This window comes from Nycticebus coucang, chromosome 5, assembly GCF_027406575.1.
Source record: "Nycticebus coucang isolate mNycCou1 chromosome 5, mNycCou1.pri, whole genome shotgun sequence".
Classification (NCBI taxonomy): Eukaryota; Metazoa; Chordata; class Mammalia; order Primates; family Lorisidae; genus Nycticebus; species Nycticebus coucang.
Window position 1 is genome coordinate 24,185,105 of NC_069784.1, and position 23,602 is coordinate 24,208,706.

The window sequence follows — 23,602 nt, forward strand, 5'->3', positions numbered from 1 at the left end:
TTTTGTTTGTTTGCTTGTTTTTTGAGACAGAATCTCACTTTGTCACCCTGGAGAGAGTACCATGGCATCACCATAGCTCACAGCAATCTCAGTCTCTTGGGCTCTAGTGATCCTTTTGCCTCAGCCTCCTGGGTAGCTGGCACTACAGGTGCCCGCCATGACACCTAGCTAGTTTTTCTATTTTTAGACCAGTGTAGGCTAATGTTGATTTGGTGAGCTCAAGCAATACACCTCTCTCAGCCTCCAGCGTGCTAGGATTATAGGCATGAGCCACCAGCCAGGGCTACAAAGTTGACAGAGTTTTCAGGACCAGAAGCACCTGGAGAATACTTCTTCAAGGAGAGTATTAGGACTATGTGAGAAAGCTGGTCAGGGACTGAGTCTAAAAGGGCTGTCCTGATGGTCTAATTAGGTGTGCTTCCCAGCACATCTCTTCACAGGTGAAATGAGTCCCCAAGTGCAACAATTGGGACTTGAGTTTAGCCTGTGCCCCCTTGGATCTGCTGTGGGATAGAGGCTGGAATGCCTAGTCCTGGCTCATAGGGAGTGTCTGTCACCCATCAAATTCCTACACAGTTAGGACATTTACCTGACTGCAGTGGGAGAGATCAGACTGGGCCTCCTTGGGATCTGCTATAGAATGGATGCTGGACAGCTGCCTCTGCCAAAACAGGTACTTACCTCCTAGTAGGTCTCAGCTCCAATGGGATAGTTCCCCAACTGCAGCAAGAAGGGCTAGAGCTGAGACTAGACCCCTTCAAGATCTTCTGTAGAACCCATCTTGTTGGCTCAGATAGGCATACTTCTTCCAATAAATCTCAGCACAAACAGGACAGTTCCCTTCTTGTAGCAGGAGGAGCCAAAGCTGATACTTGGTCCTCTTAGGAAGTACTCTGATACAGAGGCTGGAGGGCTTGTCTTGTTGGCCCGAAGGGGTGTGTGTCTTCCAGCAAGTCCCTGCACAGACTGGATAGTTTCCTGATTGCCACAGGTAGGCCCAAAGCTGACACTGTGTCCTCTCAGGATCTGCTGGCAAGTCTGTCAGGGAAGCTCTGACTCCCTCAGGGTCCTAATGTGAGCAGTTTTGACTTGGTACCTCAGCGAGGGGGGATTAGAGCAGAGTCATCTGGTAACTTTCAGGTTCACTGCTGAGACCCAAGTCAGTGGGCAGACAACACTTTCTGCCTAGACACTAGTGTGTATGATTCCTCCTGGACCTACAGATGGTTTTGCTTGCAGGTTCAAGGCCAAATGGGACTGTAGCCAAGCGCCCTTGAAGGACTAGGCTGTTTCTAGGCTTAAATCCAGGAGCAAGCTCGGCCAGTCAGCTACCTCAATATCAATCTGCACTCTCAAAATGATCCTCCTAAATCTTGGGCTCTACTAAGAATTCATAGACTCCCAACAGAATCTTAAGGTTTCTGGAGAGAGACCGTGACTGTGGATGGATCCAGGGTTAATGTTTGTTTTTCAGAGAGATATATGTGGGTTACCTCCTATTCTGCCATCTTGGAATTCATATCCAAGCACAAGAATTCTTAACACATGTTTCCAAGCTATGGTTTTCTCAAGAAAAATGCATTTTTATATTTTGCTTTGAGATATTTTAGATATAAGCATTTAAATCTTAACTACTTGGAATGCAGCTATTATTAAATTATTTTTCCTTAGATTAATATTATTTATCTGTTTAAAATTCAGATAGAAAATTTGAATGAAAAATTGCAAAATACCAAAGAACAGATTCGAGAAAAAGAGTTTACAATATTGCAGAATGAACAAGAGATAAATCAACTGAAAAAAGAAATTGAAAGAACACAACAAAGGACAAAAGAAATAGAAAGTGTAAGCAAATTATTTTTCACTCATTTCACTCACTTCTGATGAGTCTTTAATATTTTAAACTACTTGAATAAACAGGAACTGTGCCAGGAGTGTTTTTAGCCTAGTTATTTGGGCCAGGTGACTATTGGTTTCTTTGACCTTTTAAGAATTTTTCTTCTGGTGATACAGGTCTAGGCCTCTACCAATGTCTCGTTTATCTTTGTATTCCCTACAGGCCTGGGCATGGTAGCTTTCACATAGTAAATTCACAATATATGCTCATTTGGTCAATAAGTATTTATTGACGACCATGTAATAGAATTGAACATATTAGTTCTAATTCTATTCTGTAGACTAATATGTCTATACATATTAGTAAGATACAGTCTTGTGACCTTGAGGAACTCCATCCAGAAAATGGATAAACAAATGATAATTGAACTTTATTAAGACCAAGTACATTAAGTTGTCAGATGAAGTTTGATGATTTCGTATCATCAGTTTACATGTGTCAGCTGGTGAACCCATTCCCCCATATGCCTTTTTAAAAAGTGAATTTACTTTTATGAGCTCTTATGGACATAACTTTTTTTCTTTTTATATACTTTAAAACTTCAGACATAGCTGTTTATTGACTTTGATAAACCGATTATCTCTCTCTCACCCCGTAAAATATGAACCACATAAGGGTAGCCAATTTGTTTTCCTTTGTTCACTTCTATAACCTTAGCACTTAGAGCAGTACATATCACGTAGTAAGCATAAATATTTATTGAATTATATATTTAAATCAAGCAGGGTCTCTGAGAGCACATTTGTGCCTAGTGGAGAAAAATATTGGACCAGCCCCTAAAAAGGACTGACTTAAAATATTTGCATGGGATTTATATTGACTTACAACATAGCTGTACTGTAGGCCTCCATTCCATACATCAGGGCCCTAGTGATTTGTACTGGTTTCTATTCTTTTTCTTCCCTGAAGTGGTGTCATTACCTACTATGTAACTGATCTCACCCAATTGATTTTTACAGATTTTTTTTTTCTCTGAGAAGCAATACTTTACTAGGAATTTAGCTGAGTAATGTAAAAACATTTCAGAGGGAGTAGCAGCCCCAGTAACAAAGTTTTACTTTTACAAAGAATAAGGTCCTGACTTTAACTTAGCTCTGTGGGTTAAGATGGGTTTTGATTATCCATACCAATATATTCTCTGTTTTTGACGTGATATATTCAGTCATGAATATTACATTCATAATGCTAAAGAATTGTACAGTTTGTCTATTAAAGTAATGTAAGATATGTCAATAAGAGTCCCCGATTCATTATAATATTTTTGTCATTAAAATTTTTTTTTCTGAATATCACTTTCCCAGTAGATGATAATCATTATATATTAAATTTTATAGGGGTTTAGTTGGAAGGGGGAATTTCACTTATTTAAAGAGAATCAGAATAAAAAATAGGTTATCTATATATTTTTCATTTTGTAACCTACAAATATCTTGTGCTTTTCAGGTTATGAAAGAGCAAGAACAGTACATTGCCTCTCAATACCAGGAGGCCATAGATTTGGGGCAGGAGTTGAGGCTAACTCGGGAGCAGATGCAGAACTCTCATACAGAATTGCTAGAGGCTCATCGTCAACAAGTCCAAGCCCAGAGAGAAATTGAAAGGCTCTCTAGTGAACTGGAAGATGTAAAGCAACTCTCTAAAGAGAAAGTAATCCTAATTCTAAGTAATTTTATGTTACTGAAAATCTTAAAAAGAAAGTAGTTCTTGGGCGGCGCCTGTGGCTCAGTCAGTAGGGTGCCGGCCCCATATGCCGAGGGTGGCGGGTTCAAACCCAGCCTCGGCCAAACTGCAACCAAAAAATAGCCGGGCGTTGTGGCGGGCGCCTGTAGTCCCAGCTACTCGGGAGGCTGAGGCAGGAGAATCGCTTGAGCCCAGGAGTTGGAGGTTGCTGTGAGCTGTGTGAGGCCACGGCACTCTACCGAGGGCCATAAAGTAAGACTCTGTCTCTACAAAAAAAAAAAAAAAAAGAAAGTAGTTCTTGCAAAAATGAACTATGTTGCATAACAATGTACATGTACATAATACCACTGAAATGTACACTTGAATATGGTTAAAATGGTAAATTTTATGTATATTCTAAAATGAAAAACATTAACTGTGCTATATTTAGATAACTTTGTAATATGCCTAGGAAGTCCATCCAAACTGATTAGTTCTCAGTAAAGTAAATTATTAAGCACTTTTAGACTTTTAACTGATTTCAAGTTCTCACTTTAAGAAATATCAAGCTGGCTCGGCGCCTGTGGCTCAAGCGGCTAAGGTGCCAGCCACATACACTTGAGCTGGCGGGTTCAAATTCAGCCCAGGCCCACCAAACAACAATGATGGCTGCAACCAAAAAATAGCCGGGCGCTGTGGCAGGCACCTAAAGTCCCAGCCTGTGGGAGGCAGAGGCAGGAGAATCGCTTGAGCCCAGGAGTTGGAGGTTGCTGTGAGCTGTGATGCCATGGCATTCTACCCAGGGCGACAGCTTGAGGCTCTGTCTCAAAAAAAAAAAAAGAAAGAAATATCAAGCTGGCTGGGTATGGTGGCTCATACCTGTAATCTTAGCACTCTGGGAGGCCAAAGTGGGTGGGTTACTTGAGCTCAGGAGTTCAAGACCAGCCTGAGCAAGAGCGAGACCCTATCTCTACTAAAAATAGGAAAAAACTAGCTAGGCAGCTACTTGGGAGGCTGAGGCAGGAGGATCACTTGAACCCGAGAGTCTGAGGTTGCTGTGAGCTATGATGCCATGCACTCTACCCAGGGTGATAGAGCGAAACTCTGTCTCAAAAGAAAAAAAAGAAATTTAGATTGGAAGACTAAGCATGGTGACTCACACCTGTAATCCTAGTGTTTGGGGAGTGTTTTGTAAACTGTAAAGCCAACTGTTAATATAAAGGCTAATTATTAAGTTAGCATATGAATTAGTTTTCTAGGATTGCCAAAAAAAATACACAGATTAGGTGGCTTAAACAACAGAAATATATTTTCTCCTGGTTCTGGAGGCTGGATGTCTAAGATCAAGGTGTGGGCAGGGAATATGAGGGTGATCTGGCTGCCACATCTGTCAACCCAGAGATTTCCAGGGTTGATTCATGTAATCTGGCTGGCTAGGTAGGTGTCCCTTTCTTTCTCACCACTGCACGTGTGTCCCTCCTGAAGCTGCATGCTCAGCTGAAACAGGATGACCTTCTCTTCTGGAGGATGTTCTTCAGTGGCTATGCCCTCCAAACGAGCTCTCACAGTCTATTTGTAGGAGAACATGGGGCAGTCAAGCTTCCAGAGCTCCAGACAGAGCCAAGTAGGATGCCGTCTGTGGCAATGTGCCTTACTTTATAAAAAGGAGGGCAGGACAGGCTGGGTGTATTGGCTCAAATCTGTAATCACTGCACTTTGGGATGCTGAGGTGAGAATATTGTTTGAGCCCAGGAGTTTGAGACCAGCCCCTGCAACATAGCAAAACCTCATTTCTACAAAAAGATAAAAAGGTTAGCCAACTCCCATGGCTTATGCCTGTAGTCTCAACTACTTGGAAGGCTGAGGCAAGAGGATTGCTTAAGCCCAGGAATTCTAGGTTACAGGAAGCTGATCACACCACATTATGCCAGCCTGGGTGACAAAGTAAGACCCTGACACAAAAAAACAAACAATTACAGTGGAGAAACACTTAAAAGACATTTATAGGGCTGGGCACAGTGGCTCACAGGTGTAATCCTAACACCCTGGGAGGCTGAGGCGGGTAGATTGTCTGAGCTCAGGAGTAGACATCAGGCTGAGCTAGAGCAAGACCCCATCCCTAAAAATAGCCAGACATTGTGGTGGATGCGTGTAGTCCCAGCTTCTTGGGAGGCTGAAGCAAGAGTATCACTTAAACCTAAGAGTTTGAGGTTGCTGTGAGCTGTGACACCATGGCACACTACCAAGGGTGACAAAGTGAGACTCTGTCTTTAAAAAAGAAAGAAAGAAATTTGTAAATCAGCCAAGAATATAACATATATTACATTTTTTTTTTTTTTTTTTTTTTGTAGAGACAGAGTCTCACTGTACCGCCTTCGGTAGAGTGCCGTGGCGTCACATGGCTCACAGCAACCTCTAACTCTTGGGCTTCCGCGATTCTTTTGCCTCAGCCTCCCGAGCAGCTGGGACTACAGGCTCCCGCCACAACGCCCGGCTATTTTTTTGTTGCAGTTTGGCCGGGGCTGGGTTTGAACCCACCACCCTCGGCATATGGGGCCGGTGTCCTACTCACTGAGCCACAGGCGCCGCCCCATATATTACATTTTTTATGGTGCTACCCTCAATATCTTATAACTATTTTGCCTGCTTCTGGTTGGGTAAAAAATGTTTGTAATTCACTCATTGAGCTATTTTAAAACATGTAACTTTGTTTTTACATAAAACCCTTTCTTTTGACTGTGTAGTTCATCAGTATTCATAATATATAATAAAATTACATATTTGAAATCGTAAGCACAACTAGCATAAGTAGATTTGGCTAAAATCTCAACTGACTCTTGATAAGCAAACTGTATTTGGTGAGCAAAAATGCACAGGCACATCTAAGAGGAGACTGTTGCCTGCCAGAGTTCAGCATCCTGTGCTTATTAGTTTTGTTTTTTTCTTTTTTTTTTTTTGAGACAGTCTCACTTTGTCACCCTTGGTAGAGTGCCATGGCATCATAGCTCACAGCAACCTCCAACTTTTGGGCTCAAGCGATTCTCTTACCTCAGCCTCCCAAATAGCTGGGACTACAGGCACCCACCACAGGACCTGGCTATTTTTTTAGAAATGAGGGTCTCGCTTTTGCTCAGGCTGGTCTCGAACCTGTGAGCTCAGGGCAATACACCCGCATCCACCTTCCAGAGTGCTAGGATTACCGGCGTGAGCCTCCATGCCCGGCCATATTAGTTTGTTTTATGGAAAGCACTGGTTAGTGAACATCAATTTTGTTGTGATAGCAAATAATACACTAATACTCTCCCTTACTCATCTCTAAAATGTTTAAAGTGTACACTTAGTAAGTTAACTTACTATGTTTATATGTGTGTTTTTATATAATATAAAAATTAAAACTACTTGATTAATGTACTAGATTAGTTTAGCTATCTTAATCAAATAAACAAGTTTAATAGCCTTCATTCAGTATCTCATTTTTAAGGAAGCTCAAGGAAAACATTTAGCTGAAGAATTGGGAGCTTCTCAAGTACGTGAAGCTCATTTAGAAGCAAGAATGGAAGCAGAAATCAAGAAACTGTCAGCAGAAGTAGAATCTCTTAAAGAAGCTTATCATTTGGAGGTAAAGAATAATTTGTTCTGGAATCTCTTTTTTTTTTTTTTTTTGTAGAGACAGAGTCTCAATTTACTGCCCTCGGTAGGGTGCCATGGCGTCACACGGCTCCAGCTCTTGGGCTTATGTGATTCTCTTGCCTCAGCCTCCCGAGCAGCTGGGACTACAGGTGCCCGCCACAACACCCAGCTATTTTTTTTTGCAGTTTGGCCGGGGCTGGGTTTGAACCCACCACCCTCGGTATATGGGGCCGGTGCCCTACTCACTGAGCCACAGGTGCCGCCCTGTTCTGGAATCTCTTAAAGAAGCTTATCATTAGGAGGTAAAGAATAATTTGTTCTAGAATCCACTATTAAGTGGATTGACCTATCTGGACAGAAGTATGAGTCTAGCTCTTAAATATTCATCATAGAATGACATGTTGTGGTCATCTTTTCTAGCAGCCTAAACATATGACTTTCATTTTGTATCCAACAAGCTAATATACCATGTGTGAGTTTAAGAGCTTGAATTTCTGAGTCAGGCAGCCTGGTTCCAAAACTCATCTCACCACTGGTATGACCTTGGGTAAGTCACCTAACCTCTGTATCTAAAATGGATATAGACTAGGCACAGTGGCTCATATCTATGTTCCTAGGACTTTGGGAGGCTGAGGCAGGAGGATTGCTTATGGCCAGTGGTTTGAGGCCAACGTGAGCAACAGAGTGAGACAAAAAAAAGTTTTTATTTTATTTATTTATTTATTTATTTATTTTTTGAGACAGAGTCTTAAGCTGTAGCCCTGGGGAGAGTGCTGTGGTATCATAGTTCACAGCAACCTCTAACTCTTGGGTTCAAGCCATCCTCTTGCCTCAGCCTCCCGAGTAGCTGGGACTACAGGTGCCCACCACAATACTGGGCTATTTTTTGAGGCCAGCACTCTACCCACTGAACTACAGGCAACACCCCCAACAAAGTTTTTAATTAGCTTTGTGTGATAGCATGCACCTATACTCCTAGACTCAAGAGGCAGAGGTGGAAAGGTTGTTTGAGCCCAGGAATTCAAGGTTACAGTTAGTTCATGATCACACCACTGAACTCCAGCCTGGATAACAGAGTAAGACCATATCTCTAAAATAAATAAGTAAATCAAATGGATATAATAATGGTTTCTATTCCATAGAACTGTGGTGAGGGTTAAATTATTTAATATGTAGATTATAAAATAGCACTTGCAAAAAACTAACTTGAGATATTAAATAACTGATAGAAAGTTTCATGTGATGTGACTATATGCTTTCCATTTTTCTAGTAGTTAGTAGGTTAGATAGGCAATACTAGAACCTTTTTTTTTTAAATACTAGAACCTTTTTATCTGTTGGTGTGTCTTTTTTTTTTTTTTTTGAGACAGAGTCTCATTATGTCGCCCTCAGTAGAGTGCTGTGGCATCATAGTTCACAGCAACCTCCAACTCTTGGGCTTAAGCGATTCTCTTGCCTCAGGCTCACAAGTAGAGGCGCAACACCTGGCTATTTTTTTGTTGTTGCAGTTATTTAGCTGGCCCGAGCTGGATTTGAACCTGCCACCTTTGGTGTATGTGGCTGGCACCATAACCACTGTGCTACGGGCGCCGAGCCTATTGGTGTGTCTTAAGCCTTCATAGAAATGAACAGTATTATCAACTGTAATAGTATTTTTCATCTTTTTAATAACATTGGAAGATATTAACCCAAGTCTTTGTATATGATCTAAATAAATTACTTATTGAGTTTAATGGTAATGAAGTATTTTTTTAATATGGCAAGGGTTGGAGACACACTTATGTTAAAACACATTCAAGGGAGTTTGATAACAGTTTTGTGAGGGATTGTGGGGCTTGCAGTGAATATGTCTTGCTTAAATGCATTTAGATTCAGATCTCTTTGACTATATTGTGCTTGCCAAAGGAAACACATCAGCAAGTTAAATCCCACCCTAAGGCCAAGAATTTGCAACCGTTGGAGTTTGGAGACAAACATGAAGACTGTTGGCCTTGACATAATTATCTAATTATGCTCAACATTTTGTTTCTTTTTCATTTTTCTTTTTCTTTTTTTTTTTAAGGCAGACTCTTGCTCTGTCGCCCAGCTGAAGTGCAGTGGTGTGGTCGTAACTCATTGCAGCCTGTAATTCCTAGGCTCAAGCTATCCACCTGCCTCAGCCTCCTGCATGAACAGCTCAACTTAGTAACCATCAGTGATTAGGTCATCTCAGGTGTTCGCCTTAGCCACTCATTACACTTTCATTATAGGACATCATAGGACATCTGTTCAATTTTTACCTGTAATTACCTAATGCTTTTTTTTTAGTTTTTTTTAGTCACTTGAAATGATTTATAAACAGGTAGTACATAAAATTAAGTATAAAGATTGGTTCTGGTGTTACTTTTTTTGTTCTTAAAGAGGCAAGGCCTCTCTATATTGCCTAGGCTGACCTGAAATTGTAAGCTAAAGCAATGTGCCCACTTAACCTCCTGAGGAGAACTACAGGCATATGCCACCACTGCTATTTAATATTTGATACTACAATTTAATATTTAGTACTAATATTTTTATGTATGATACAGAAATATGTAAGTTTTTTTCCTCATTGACATTGATAAAGATTTTTTTTTTAAGATTTATTTTTGAAGTGTATATGTTGTTAGAATATAAAACTTACGGCTCAGCACCTGTAGCTCAAGTGGCTAAGGTGCTAGCCACATATACCAGAGCTGGCAAGTTCGAATCCAGCCCAAACAACAACAACAACTACCACCAGAAAATAGCCGGGTGTTGTGGCAGGTGCCTGTAGTCCCAGCTACTTAGGAGGCTGAGGCAAGAGAATCACTTAAGCCCAGAAGTTGGAGGTTGCTGTGAGCTGGGATGCCACAGCACTCTATCCAGGGTAACAGCTTGAGGCTCTGTCTCAAAAACAAACAAACACACACAAATATATATATATATATATATACATATATACACACACATATATATAAATGAGAGGATATAGTATTAAAGTAATAGACAGACAAAGGAATCAATTGTTTTTTGGTTTTTTTTGGTTTTTGGTTTTTTTTTTTTTTTTTGAGACAGATTCTCACTATGTCGCCCTTGGTAGAGTGCTATGGCGTCACAGCTCACAGCAATCTCAAACTCTTGGGCTTAAGTGATTCTCTTGCCTTAGCCTCCCAGTAGCTGGGACTACAGGTGCCCGCCACAACACCCAGCTATTTTTTTGTTATTGTTGTCGTTGTTGTTTAGCAGGCCCAGGCCGGGTTTGAACCCACCAGCCTCAGTGCAAGTGGCCAGCACCCTAACCACTGAGCTATGGGCGCTGAGTCCCCAATTTTATTTCATATGTAAATATATTGACCATCCTTTTGAGAATCAAAAGGAATGCTATTAGGAATTATATTAGGACATCAGGCAAAAAACCAGACCGTCACAAGCATATGAAGAAGTGTGGTCAATACATCTTCAACCTCACTTATTTCCTTTTCTACTCTTCTCTCTCATATCACATGTTATTTTGGAGCATATTCCAGACGTCATTATTTCTTCTATAAAACATTTCAATAAGTATCTCTAACAGACGAAAGATGTTTTTTAAAAACAATCTTAACACCATTATCACATCTGAAAATTGACATTGATTCCTTAATATGACCAAATAGCCAGTTGTTCAGATATACCTGATCATCTCAAAATGTCTTTATAATTTATTTGTTCAAATTAGGATCTAAGTAGAGTCCGTTGAATTTGGTTAACTGTTCTTAAATAAATTTAAGATTATGCATTCCTTTTTTCCTGTTAGGGAAAAAAACTTTACTGTTTTATTTGTAGAGAAATCTGATGTTTATCACTATAAACAGAATTTACATTCCTTAAAGAAAAAGTTAATGGAAATTATTAGAATGTTGTTTACAACAATTCTATTTTCTATTTTTCCTTTTCCAATTTTGGGACTATATAGATGATATCACATCAAGAGAGCCATGCAAAGTGGAAAATTTCTGCCGACTCTCAAAAGTCTTCTGTTCAGCAACTAAATGAGCAATTAGAGAAGGCAAAGCTAGAATTAGAAGAAGCTCAGGACACTGTAAGCAGTTTGCATCAACAAGTCCAAGACAGAAATGAAGTAATTGAAGCTGCAAATGAAGCATTACTTATTAAAGTAGGTAAACATATAAAAGTAAGAAAATTTATCTATGAAAAGGTAAATTTATGACTTATTTTTCCAGACCTTATAGTTTGTAGAGGACTGGATGACCAACTATTGACCATTTAGAAGACACTGAATTTAGGAAATTATTTTATATATATATATATATATATATACACATATATATATATACACACATATATATATACACACACACACATACAAACACATATATGTATATATATTTATTTAATTAATTTTTTTTTTTGAGACAGAGTCTATGTTGCCCTCAGTAGAGTGCTGTGGCATCACAGCTCATAGCAATCTCAAACTCTCGGGCTTAAGAGATTCTCTTGCCTCAGCCTCCCAAGTAGCTAGGACTACAGGTACCTGCCACAATGCCCAGCTGTTTTTAGAGACAAGATCTAGCTTTGGTTCAGGCTGGTCTTGAACCTGTGAGCTCAGGCAATCTACCCACCTCAGCCTCTCAGAGTGCTAGAATTACAGGTGTGAGCCACTGCTCCCAGTCTTAAATTTGGGAAATTATTGATATGATGTATATCATATTACCAGAGGAGAAATAATTTATAAATGTTCAAATGTAAATTCATCTAATCACAATATTTGCTCTAGAGAGTTTCATACTTGATGTACCTAAAAAGTAGAAGCATTTTTCCAAATTAGTAATTTCCCTTAAATATCATTAAATAGAAAATACAAAACTACATTCAGAATTTTTTATTTCAATACAGACATCATTTTTAAAATAGCCTGTTGCTACTTATTCATCTCTATTGATCATGTCAGTTTTATCTAGAATTTGAAATTAATATTAGTATCAATACATAGAAATTAAAAAGTTAACAATTAGGTGGCGCCTGCGGCTCAGTGGTTAGGGCACCAGCCACATATACTGAGGGCGGATTTGAACCCGGCCCCAGCCAAATTGCAACAAAAAATACCTGGGCATTGGGGCAGGCACCCGTAGTCTCAGCTACTCAGGAGGCTGAGGCAAGAGAATTGCCCAGACCCAAGAGCTGGAGGTTGCTGTGAGCTGTGACGCTACAGCGCTCTATCGAGAAACACAAAGTAAAACCCTCTAAAAAAAAAAAGAAAGAAAGAAAGTTAACATTGGTTCAAAACTGCCAGTATAGAAGGCAAAGTTATCAGGGAAACCCTTAAAAAAGATCAAACTGATAGTTGTGAAGCAGTAAGTGATTTTATAGAAAAATGAAAGCTACTGAAAAGCAAAAAAACTCAACCAAGTAATACCTTTGGAAATATTTTTAGTTAAGAAGCTAAATATTTATATTCCTTTGATATTCACAGTACTAGAAGAAAGCAGAATAGACAGTCTAAAATTATGTTTAGGTTGAACACTCTTAATGCATTTACTAATACATTAATATTCCTAATTTTCTGGAGGTTTACAACATTTATACAAAATTACAAAGCTTCATTGTGAAAAATTGACTCAAAAAAAAATTAAGATCCTTCCTACCCGCCCCCATACACCCCTCCCCGCCAAAAAAAATTAAGATCCTTGTCACAGTAGTTATCTCTGCTGCTCACTTGCTAGATACTACCTGTGAGACTACAACTAGACTGTCCATATCCATTACTCAGAAAATTTTAAGGTCACCTACTTAGGAAATGGCCAAAATATTGGTAAGTAGCAGCAGTTCTTAAATGAACCATAGATATAGAGATCTTAGAACATGTACTGTGAACAGCCAATATACCAGTCAGAAAACAGAATTCCCATGTTGTTTGACAGCAGCTCTCAAAGTTAACCTCAACTGGCACTAAAGTCTAGACTGAAAAGGCGTTAGGAAAGATAAGAGAGAGAAATAAAGAAGAAAGACAGAAACAGTAATCGACTGTAACAATTAAAAGTAATTATTAATAATAGAAAGCACTTACATTGCTGGACAACATCAATCAGAAGTGAGGGAGAAGAAAGAACAGTGTTTGAGGCAAAGTTCACGTTCTCTAGTACCCTAATACCTTAGTATTTTAGGGCAACTGGAGCAAGGACAAAGACCGTTTTCTGAGAGCCCTGAGGTGTCATAACAGAGTCACAACAATGACCTTTGAGTCTTAATAAAACACTGAATTACGTCTAATGTATTCAGTAACTTTGTACATTTCATTATGAAAGTTACTTGTTAAGCAGTAAGTTAAATGGAATCTTACTTATCTAAGTTCTGCGTATCTCAATTATGGCTAGGTAATGCACAAGAGGGGAAAAAAATAGCTATGCACAACCCTAATCTATGTCAACCCTATAACTACTTTATTAATCATGATTATAAGAATGTAAATGTAAGATTTACTGCAAAAAATTGGCACTCTAGCAACTTGCAGATATTAATAATATAAACTAAACTTACTTAACGTAGTATAAAGACATGAAAGAAATGAAATATACATGTTAAATTTCCGTTTTATAATGCACACTGTAGATAGCTTTTATTTTTTACACATTAAATTTGTTATGACAGTTTTAATTATAAATACAGTACTTTTAGAAAACAAACTTAAGAATAGGAACTATCACATTAAAAATGACTGATTCTGAAATATATATCTTTTTTTTTTTTTTTTTGAGACCGAGTCTCAAGCTGTCACCCTAGGTAGAGTGCTGTGGCATTATAGCTCACAGCACCCTCCAACTTTTGGGTTCAAGTGAGCTTCTTGACTCAGTTTTTCTATTTTTAGTATAGACAGGGTCTTGCTTTTGTTCAGGCTGGTCTCAAACTCATGAGCTCAATCAATCCACCTGCCTCAGCCTCCCAGAATGCTAGGATTACAGGCATGATCTACCACGCTAGGCCTGGAAATATATATATTATGGATACCTTTAGGAAAACAAGAATGTATTTAAATAGGAAACTACTATGCTTATATTATTTAGCTTTTAAAATTAAGATGTCATATCTTTATATTTTTAGGCTTTTTGGTTTTTCACTGTATGCAGTCTCATTCCTAGGATCCCACAGTTGAATCAGAGAGCCCAAATGGAAGATACAAAAAATAATAAAAATGAAAATTTTATTTAAATAAGGATTGATTTATTAAATATTGTTAATTACTTTATTAAAGTTTTCTTTTTGAAAAATTTCTAGTACAATAAAACTTTCTTATAATGTGGATATATATAGGATAATAACTAATATACATCTATTTCCTATTAGAAATTCTCATAGAAATCTTTTTGTGTCTACATGTATCAGAATAACAAAAGATTGTATACCTGTATACTTTTGCAGAAAAACTGTTAGATGTAAGATTTCAATCTTGACTAGAAATTGGTATTATAATTATCATTAAGAAAATCCTATAAGGAAAATATAGTTTTCATGGAATTCCTTAGACTACCTTAATCATATTTCAAATGAACATATGTAGTTGTCCCAAAGTGAAGCTATCTTTTTTTTTTTTTTACTGTTATTTGCATTTATTTTATGTTGCATCTATTCCTGTGCCATAAGTTTTTGTTTCTTCAATTTCTTCTGGGATATCTTTTTCTTCTGTGCTACCTCTTCTTCTGGTTTGGGAACAATCTGTTCCTTTTCAGTAAGGATCATCTCGATGTGGGGGGGAGCTCATGTATGGGTTAATGCGACACCTTAAGTTTGGCGATGCATCTTGGGTGCTTTGTTTGCTTGGATATGCTCAATGACCAGAGAAATCTATATCTAAACCCTTAAGTTCAGCATTCCTCTCTGCATTTTTAAGCATATGCAGCAAAAATTCAGCACTCTTTTTGGGCCACCGATCCTGTGTCCAGCCCCACTGTTTGGCCTGGGCATACCTACCAACTCCACCATTGTAATGTCGGAATGGTACATATTGTTTCTTTAGGGTGACATCCTTGAGATACTTTGTGGCTTTTCGTATATGCATACCCTTGATGGCCTGGGCAGTTTCACGTGTGTTCTTAAAGTGAACAGGAAGATTTGAGCCTTTTGACTTGCGTGACTTTGTGGGGTTTTCTGGGTCAAGTGAATAGCGAACCATTTTTACAGATCACCTCAGGCCACTTAGGGAAAGAGGAAGCCAAAGTGAAGCTATCTTAAATAGCAAAGAGTTTAAATAGGGCTTGGAAAACTCTCAGAAATTATAAAAAGAATTCCTATATTGGGGAAAGGTTGACTTAGATGACCTCTAAGAGTCTGTGATTTTCTAAGTAGTTCATTCATTTAACAAAAACATATTAAGTACCTACTATGTACCAATTTTTCCACAGGAATCAGAATTAACCAGACCTCTAAGAGTCTGTGATTTTCTAAGTAGTTCATTCATTTAACAAAAATATATTAAGTACCTCTACTATGTACCAATTTTTCCACAGGAATCAGAATTAACCAGATTACAAGCCAAAATTTCTGGACATGAAAGGGCAGAAGACATCAAGTTTCTACCAGCCTCATTTACATCTCCAACAGATACTACGCCTGATACCCAAGATTCAAAGTTTGCTCAGAATTCTTATGTATCTTTTTCCAAGGGTAGAAAACTGCGTCGCTCTATTAGTGCCAGTGACCTTAGCTTCAAAACTCGTGGTGATGAAGATCTTTCTGAAGAATTACTACAGGACTTAAAGAAACTGCAATTAGAACAGACTTCATCATTAGATGAAAACAATAAGGATCTAACTTATATGACGTCAGACTCATTTAAACCTCTCAAATATAACCTAGAAGATGATAGTTCTGAAAATAATGACTTCAGTACTCTTAGTGGAATGCTAAGGTACATAAACAAAGAAGTAAGACTATTAAAAAAGTCTTCTATGCAAACAGGTGCTGGTGTAAGTCAGGTATGTGTTCCATTCATTATAAGTTGTAATAGTTTATCTCTAAGGAATATCATTTTATTATTTGGAGGAAAATTCACATGTTTAAATGAATCATGCCATGTCACGAAAAATCCTGTTTGTATGTGTTTGTCTTCAGTCAGTGATAGCCATATTATGTAAGTATTGAAAAAGAATAGAGAAATGGCAGACACTGTTAATGGAAAAATCAAAAACCTTTTCTAAAGGGCGGCGCCTGTGGCTCAAAGGAGTAGGGCACCAGCCCCATGTGCCGGAGGTGGCGGGTTCAAGCTCAGGCCTGGCCAAAAACTGCAAAAAATAAAAATAAGTCTTTTTTAAAAAGAACCTAAAATTCATATAAAAGTAACTTATAAGTTTCTAAGAAAATAATATTTGAAAAAGATAGCTTTTATATTTTACACATTAAATATAACAAATACCAAAAAGTATATACTTCTCTAGGTAATAATATGTGATAACGGTGGGGGGGGGGAGAAAGGGAGAGGGAAACAGATGTGGAAGTGGAATGAAAAATAGGAAAAAGAAATATGTAATAAAAGGAATCAGGAGAAAGCAGGTTCCAAGGTGAATGTTCTCATAACTTTGCCATAATTTACCATTCACTTGGACTTTATGCATCAGAATAAGTTACTGCTGGATATCATCTACCTTTGGAAAGTTGATTTACTGATGTCATTATTTAAAAGCATGAACGAGGCCAACTTCCTTCATTCTTATCTTTTTATCCTAAAATATTTCTTTACTTTATGTTCATCTTTCTTTTCCTTATTTTTCTCTTCACGAGAAAGACATGTCCATCTTGTCATTTAGGAAAAACCCCTTGGACATGCCCTTCCAAGACTTTAATACTCTTGCCTAATTTGTTCTGCTTCCTCTTTCAACCCACATCTTCAGGCTTCTTTCTCTTTCTTTTCCTTCTAGACATCTTAAATTCATATTCACTCTATATCCATTGTTGCTACCTCCTTCAAGAGCCCAATATAGTGCTACTCTGTAACATTATATTGGGTTCTTGACTATTAAATTCATTGAACTATTTTCTTTTCTTTTTTTTTTGCAGTTTTTAGCCAGGGCCAGGTTTTAACCCACCACCTCCGGTATATGGGGCCAGCACCCTACTCCTTTGAGCTACAGGTGCCACCCTGAACTATTTTCTTGAAAGTCAGAAAAAAATCTCCTTATAACCAAATTTAGTAGCCTCTTTATCTTTGACTTTTATAGGTTTTTTGTTTTTGCTTTTTTGCAGGTGGAAATGTGAGTACTTAAGGGAAGAATCATCTAAAAATAATGATTTAATGACGTTAAAGCCAATATTCAATTGTTTATTATAAGTAGGTTAGAAATTGAATTAAGAAAATGATTGCATAGCCGGGCGTTGTGGCGGGCACCTGTAGTCCCAGCTACTCAGGAGGCTGAGGCAAGAGAATCGCTTAAGCCCAGGAGTTGGAGATTTCTGTGAGCTGTGTGAGGCCACGGCTCTCTACCTAGGCCATAAAGTGAGACTCTGTCTCTACAAAAAAAAAAAAAAAGAAAGAAAATGATTGCAGATGATGGGCAAAGGGAACTGAGACAGGAGAGAAGTGGATCAGGGAAAAGTATGGACACATTCAGACTACAGGATCCATACTGAGAAATCTATAATCTGTTGCAAAATATGGCAGCCTGAAAATCTCGCCCTTTAAGATGAGGAGACTGTCTTGCTGGAGTTTTACCCCTCTCCCAGCACAGAGTGAGGGGGGAGCAGTGTCTCTAAGCACTGAGAGGCCAGCCTTCTGCTGGTGGAACTGCTCTCTCTGAGGGAGTGAACGCAGGGGTTGGGAAGATTTAAGAGAGAAGGCTAAACATGCTGAAAATAGCACAAACACTTTGTTCTCCATAGGAGAGAAAAAGTCTCTCAGGGAGATGAGGGGAAAGTGTCCCTCCCATCCCATTTCTCACTATGACACTGCTCCCAACTGCTCACAAGGCTTCCCAGGGACCTGATTGCTCACCTTTGGGTTTGTGTGCGCGGTCTAATTGGGGTTGGCCTTGACGTCCTGCATTTGGACTATGTTCCTGTCCCAGCCTTTGTGTTAGGATCAAAAATAACAAGTGATAAAAGTAAGAAGTGTAAATCAATGCAATTAAGGTAGTTAGTTAAAGAAATAGTTTGGTTAGAAAATGCAAGCCCAGCAAAAACCATGACATAGGCGTGTAGCTCAGTGGTTCAGGTTCTGGCCACATACACCAAGACTGGTGGGTTCAAACCCGCCTGGGCCTGTTAAACAACAATGACAACTGCAACAAAAAAATAGCCTGGTGTTGTGGAGGGCACCTGTAGTCCCAGCTACTTGGGAGGCTGAGAGAACAACTTAAGCCTGAGAGTTTGAGGTTACTGTGAGCTGTGATGCTATAGCACTCTACTGAGGGCAACAAAGTGAGACACTGTCTCAAAAAAAAAAAAAAGAAACGTGAAATTAGAGTTAACCCCTCCCCTCCCACACACACACACATACACACCTTTTTAATGTATATAATAAAAACACAGCTAGCCCGGAGCAAGGGACTTTTCCACCTGCGATCACATTTGAAAGTGGTCAGCCACCCTGACCCAGCTCTTTAAAAAAACTTTCTGTTCATGTCTTGACTCTTCACTTTTCTTTCATCCTCTCATCTCCACCAGTCACTGGGAGGGAACTCAACAGTATAGCTTGGGGCTGGTCCCAAACAATTTTTGAGATGAAGTCTCCTTCTGTTGCCTGGGTTAGAATACAGTGGCATCACGATAGCTTACTGCATCCTCCACCTCCTGGCCTTCAGTGATCCTCCTGCCTCAGCCTCCCAGGTAGCTGGGACTATAGGCATGCACCACCATGCCCTACTAATTTTTTTTATTTTTTCGTAGAGATGAGCTTGCACTGTTGCTTAGGCTGATCTCTTATTCTGGGCTCAAGTAATCCTACCACCTTGGCCTCCCAAATGCTAGGATTACAGGTGTGGGCTGCCACGAGCCACTGCCTAAGAGAGTGTTTTAAAGTGAATCTAAGCTAAAGAAAAATTGTTGAATCAACTCTTCTTCATAGAGTGCATTTGAGTGTTTATCTATTTACTTGATTGTTTTGTTTTATGTTTGTTTGTTTTTTTAAGACAGTCTCACTTTTGGGGACTTTCTTTACTTTATGAACTCTGTGAATCTTGTAAAAGCTTTGTTTTTCCCTGGCACTAGGAAACTGAGCCAAATGTATGTGCTTCTCAGTGCCAGGGAAGGAGTTTACGGATGACTTCTTAGGGCCTGGATGTTACATTGCATTTTATACTTTCTATCCTAGGTATTACCTTTTCCTACCTTTTTTACTTTGCCTCAGCCCCATTTCTTCATTTTATATTAGTACTTTTTTTTTTTCCAGACAGTTTCACTATGTTGCCTTTGGTTGAGTGCTATGGCATCATAGCTCACAGCAACCTCCAACTCTTGGGCTCAAGAGATTCTTTTGGATGGCACCTGTCAAAGGAGTAGGGTACCAGCCCCATATGCCAGAGGTGGTGGGTTCAAACCCAGCCCCTGCCAGAAACTGCAAAAAAAAAAAAAAAGAGTGAGAGATTCTCTTGTCTCAGCCTCCCAAATAGCTGGGATTATAGGTGCCCACCACAACACCCAGCTATATGTTAGAGACAAGGTCTCACTCTGGCTCAGGCTGGTCTCAAACCTATGAGCTCAGGCAATCCACTCTCCTCGGCCTCCCAAGTGCCAAGATTACAGGCATGAGCCATCATACCCAGCCCTTATTTATTGATTGACTCCCCCACTAAAATGTAAGCTCTATGTAGACAAGGCATTTGTCACTTTTGTTTCTTTCCAGAGCCTGGTATATAGTAGATGCTATTCATATATTCCGCTAAGTATTTATTGAATGAATTAAATGGCTGAATAAGTGATACACAGTAAATTCAACTGTAGTTTTAAACACAGGCACAGATTTTTATCAGGATTTCCTGGCCAAAATTTCACTTTTAGCATTTTTTTAAATGATTTATTTATTTATTTTTGGAAACAGAATCTCTCTTCATCACCCTTGGTAGAGTGCCAGTGCTCACAGCAACCTCAAACTCTGGGTTCAAGCGATCCTCTTGCCTTAGCCTCTCAGGTAGCTGAGACTACAGGCGCTGGACACAATGCCCAGCTGTTTTCAGAGACGGGGTCTTATTCTTGCTCAGGCTGCTGTCAAACTCCTGAGCTCAGGCAATCTACCCACCTCGGCCTCCCAGAGTGCAAGGATTACAGATGTGAGCCACTGCACTCAGCCTAGGAATTTATTTTTAACATTCAAGAAGTTAAAGATCTGGCCAGGCACAGTGGCTCATGCCTGTAATCCTAGCACTCTGGGAGGCCAAGGCGGGTGGATTGCTTGAGCTCAGTAGTTCGAGACCAGCCTAAACAAAAGCAAGACCCTGTCTCTAGAAAAACTGAGGCAAGAGGATATCTTGAGACCAAGAGTTGTAGGTTGCTGTGAGCTATGACATCATGGCATTCTACCTAGAGCAACAGCTTGAGACTCTGTCTCAAAAACAGAAAAAAAAAAGAAGTTAAAAGATCTAATAAAGGTAACTAAGGTAACTAAGAAGTAATCTGGGAGACAGGAGAAAAGGGGAGTATAATAATTTCTCACAATGTGTTTCAAGTATGAGTAAGATCGTTTGGCCAAATGTTGCCAAATAAAGGAAGATTGACATTTGACTCCTATTTGCTAATGTTGAGGTTATTTTTATTTTATTTTATTTTTTTTTTTTGAGACAGAGACTCACTATGTTGCCCTTGGTAGAGTGCCGTGGCATCACAGCTCACAGCAACCTCAAACTCTTGGGCTTAACTGATTCTCTTGCCTCAGCCTCCCAAGTAGCTCGGACTATAGGTGCCTGCCAGTTAGAACCAGCCAGCCTCAGTGTATGTGGCTGGCGCCATAACCACTGCTACGGGCACCGAGCCATGTTGAGGTTATTGATGACCTTCATAAGAATGGCTTCAGAGGGCAGCACCCATAGCTCAGTGCATAGGGTACTGGCCAGGTACACCGCAGCTGGCAGGTTTGAACCTGGCCCAGGCCAGCTAAAACAATGACAATTACAACAAAAAAATAGCTAGGTGTTGTGGCGGGCTCCTGTAATCCCACCTACTCGGGAGGCTGAGGCAAGAGAATCACTTAAGCCCAAGAGATTGCTGTGAGCTGTGACACCATGGCACTCTACCCAGGGTGACAGCTTGAGACTCTGTCTCAAAAAAAATGGCTTCAGAATAATTATGGGAATGAAAGCCTGATGTAAAGTGAGTTTAACAGAGAAAAGGAAGACACAAAATGGAAATACCAAGAGCAGACAACTATTGATAAAGAGTAAAGCAAACAAATGAGGAGGATGTGATGTCAAGGGAAGTTTTTTGGGGTTTTTTGTTTGTTTGTTTTTGAGACAGAGTTTCATTTTGTCACCCTCGATAGAGTGCCGTGGCATCATAGCGCACAGCAACCTTGAACTCGTGGGGTTCAAGAGATCCTCCTGCCTCAGTTTTTCATTTTTAGTTGAGACAGGGTTTCACTCTTGCTCAGGCTGGTCTTGAACTTATGAGTTTAAGCAATCCACCTGTCTGGGCCTCCCAGAGTGCTAGGATTATAGGCGTGAGCCACAGCACCTGGCCCAAGGGGAGTCTTTTGATTTTTTTTTGACAATAAAAGATAAAAACAGCTGTTGTATGTTGATAGGAATGATTAAATAGCCAGGGAAACTGATAATTCAGGACAGAGAATAGAAGGAGTAAAATTCTTTTTTTTTTTCCTTTGAGAAGGAGTAAAATTCTTATGGTAGGGTTTAAGAGATTAGATCCAGGAGAGAAGTAAAGGAGTTGGTCTTGTATAAGAGACAGGGCAGTTCATCCACTGTAGGAATGAAGGCAGAATGGAATTTCTTTATTGAATTGCTTTTATTTTCTTAGTAAAATAAAAAGCAGGGTTATTAGCTAAGGCAGGGTAAAATATGAGAGATTTAAGAGCAGGGACGTTATAGGAAATAGTTATCCTGAGTGGGAAAGCACAAGTAGACTAACAAAGCTAGTAGAATTGCCAGCTATATAGGTTTATCGCGTGGAGCAACCCTGCAAAATACAGGACTTCTGACATCATTTGTTCCTCCCCATTAAATGCCAGAAGCACAATATCCCTTTTTCCTCTAACATAATAACAACCAAAAAGTACCTTCACAAATTTCTAGAATGTTCCCTAAATGATAATGTAGCTCTGTTTAAGAACCTCTGCTCAGGCTAGACTTGGAGGCTCCCTAGCATTCTGGGAGGGTGAGATAGGAGGATCCCTTGAGCTCAAGAGCTCAAGACTAGCCTGAGCAGGGCAAGACCTCGTCTCTACAAAAAAAAAAAAAAAACAGAAAAAATTAGCCGGGAATTGTGACTGGCACTTACAGTTCCAGCTACTCGAGAGGCTAAGGCAGGAGGATCTCTTGAGCCCAGGAGCTTGAGGTTGCTGTGAGGTAGGCTGAGGCCCCAAGACTTTAGCCTGGGCAATAGAGTAAAACTCTGTCAAAAAAAAAAAAAAAATGCTATTCTAGTCCAATAACCCTTGCATTCATAGATATACAAGAGTCTATTTTTGTTATAAATAGAACCTAATTTATGCAGGATAAATTTGATTAAGTGACAGAATGTGATCATAACAATCATTGCCTTTACTATATGCCAGGCAATATTCTCAATGTTTTCTACAAATTAACTCATTTAATCCTTGTAACAACCCTGTGATAGTAGCTGTAAAAGGTACTACATGGGATGTCCCACAAGTCACCATACATAGGGGAAAAATTATGACAACAGATATCTTGGGATGGGTTTGCCATGAGTGGGGGAGGAGACTTCGTGTGTGTGTGTGTAAAAAGAGGTGGCCAACACATACAGAATATTTTGTAAATAAAGATACATTTAGCTATAATTTCCCATTTTTCCTGTTAATGGCAATCTATAATTTTCTGTAGTGGGTATTTTTGTTATCTTCATTATATAGGTGAGGAAACTGTGTCCCTGTACTTAACCATTGTGCTCTACTATTGGCATAATTGTGTTTTTATTTTCTTCAGTACAAATTATGTTGTTTGGTTTTGCAATTGCTTAGTCAATTAGCAATTAAGAGGGTAGCACTTACGAAGTCTGACAGTTAAGTTTGTGAACTCATCCTAGAGAAAGTACTGACTACCTCATTGCTGAATATCACTACAGTCTCCTTCAAAGTACTCCCCTTGGGAAGCTATGCACCAATGCCAGTACCTAGTCTACCCTTCAAAGCAATTTTGGAACTCTTTTTCTAGAATGGCCATCAGAGCTATTGTCCTCCTGATGTCCTGAATGTCATCAAAATACCTTCCTTTCAATATTTCCTTTATCTTCGGGTAAAGAAAGAAGTCA

The 23,602-nt window shown here is 39.3% G+C and overlaps 1 protein-coding gene across 2 annotated transcripts in view; it reads left to right on the forward strand.

Annotated features, from left to right (window-relative positions):
* CCDC18 (coiled-coil domain containing 18) overlaps positions 1-23,602 on the forward strand; it is a 119,197-nt gene that overhangs the window by 90,896 nt on the left and 4,699 nt on the right. Inside the window, exons 25-29 of one of the 2 annotated variants that reach the window (XM_053590817.1) lie at positions 1,702-1,845; positions 3,341-3,544; positions 7,023-7,175; positions 11,139-11,339; positions 15,685-16,152. In XM_053590817.1, coding sequence (XP_053446792.1) covers positions 1,702-1,845; positions 3,341-3,544; positions 7,023-7,175; positions 11,139-11,339; positions 15,685-16,152 — 1,170 coding nt within the window. The remainder of the gene's footprint in view (positions 1-1,701; positions 1,846-3,340; positions 3,545-7,022; positions 7,176-11,138; positions 11,340-15,684; positions 16,153-23,602) is intronic. The other variant, XM_053590818.1, reaches the window with a different exon arrangement.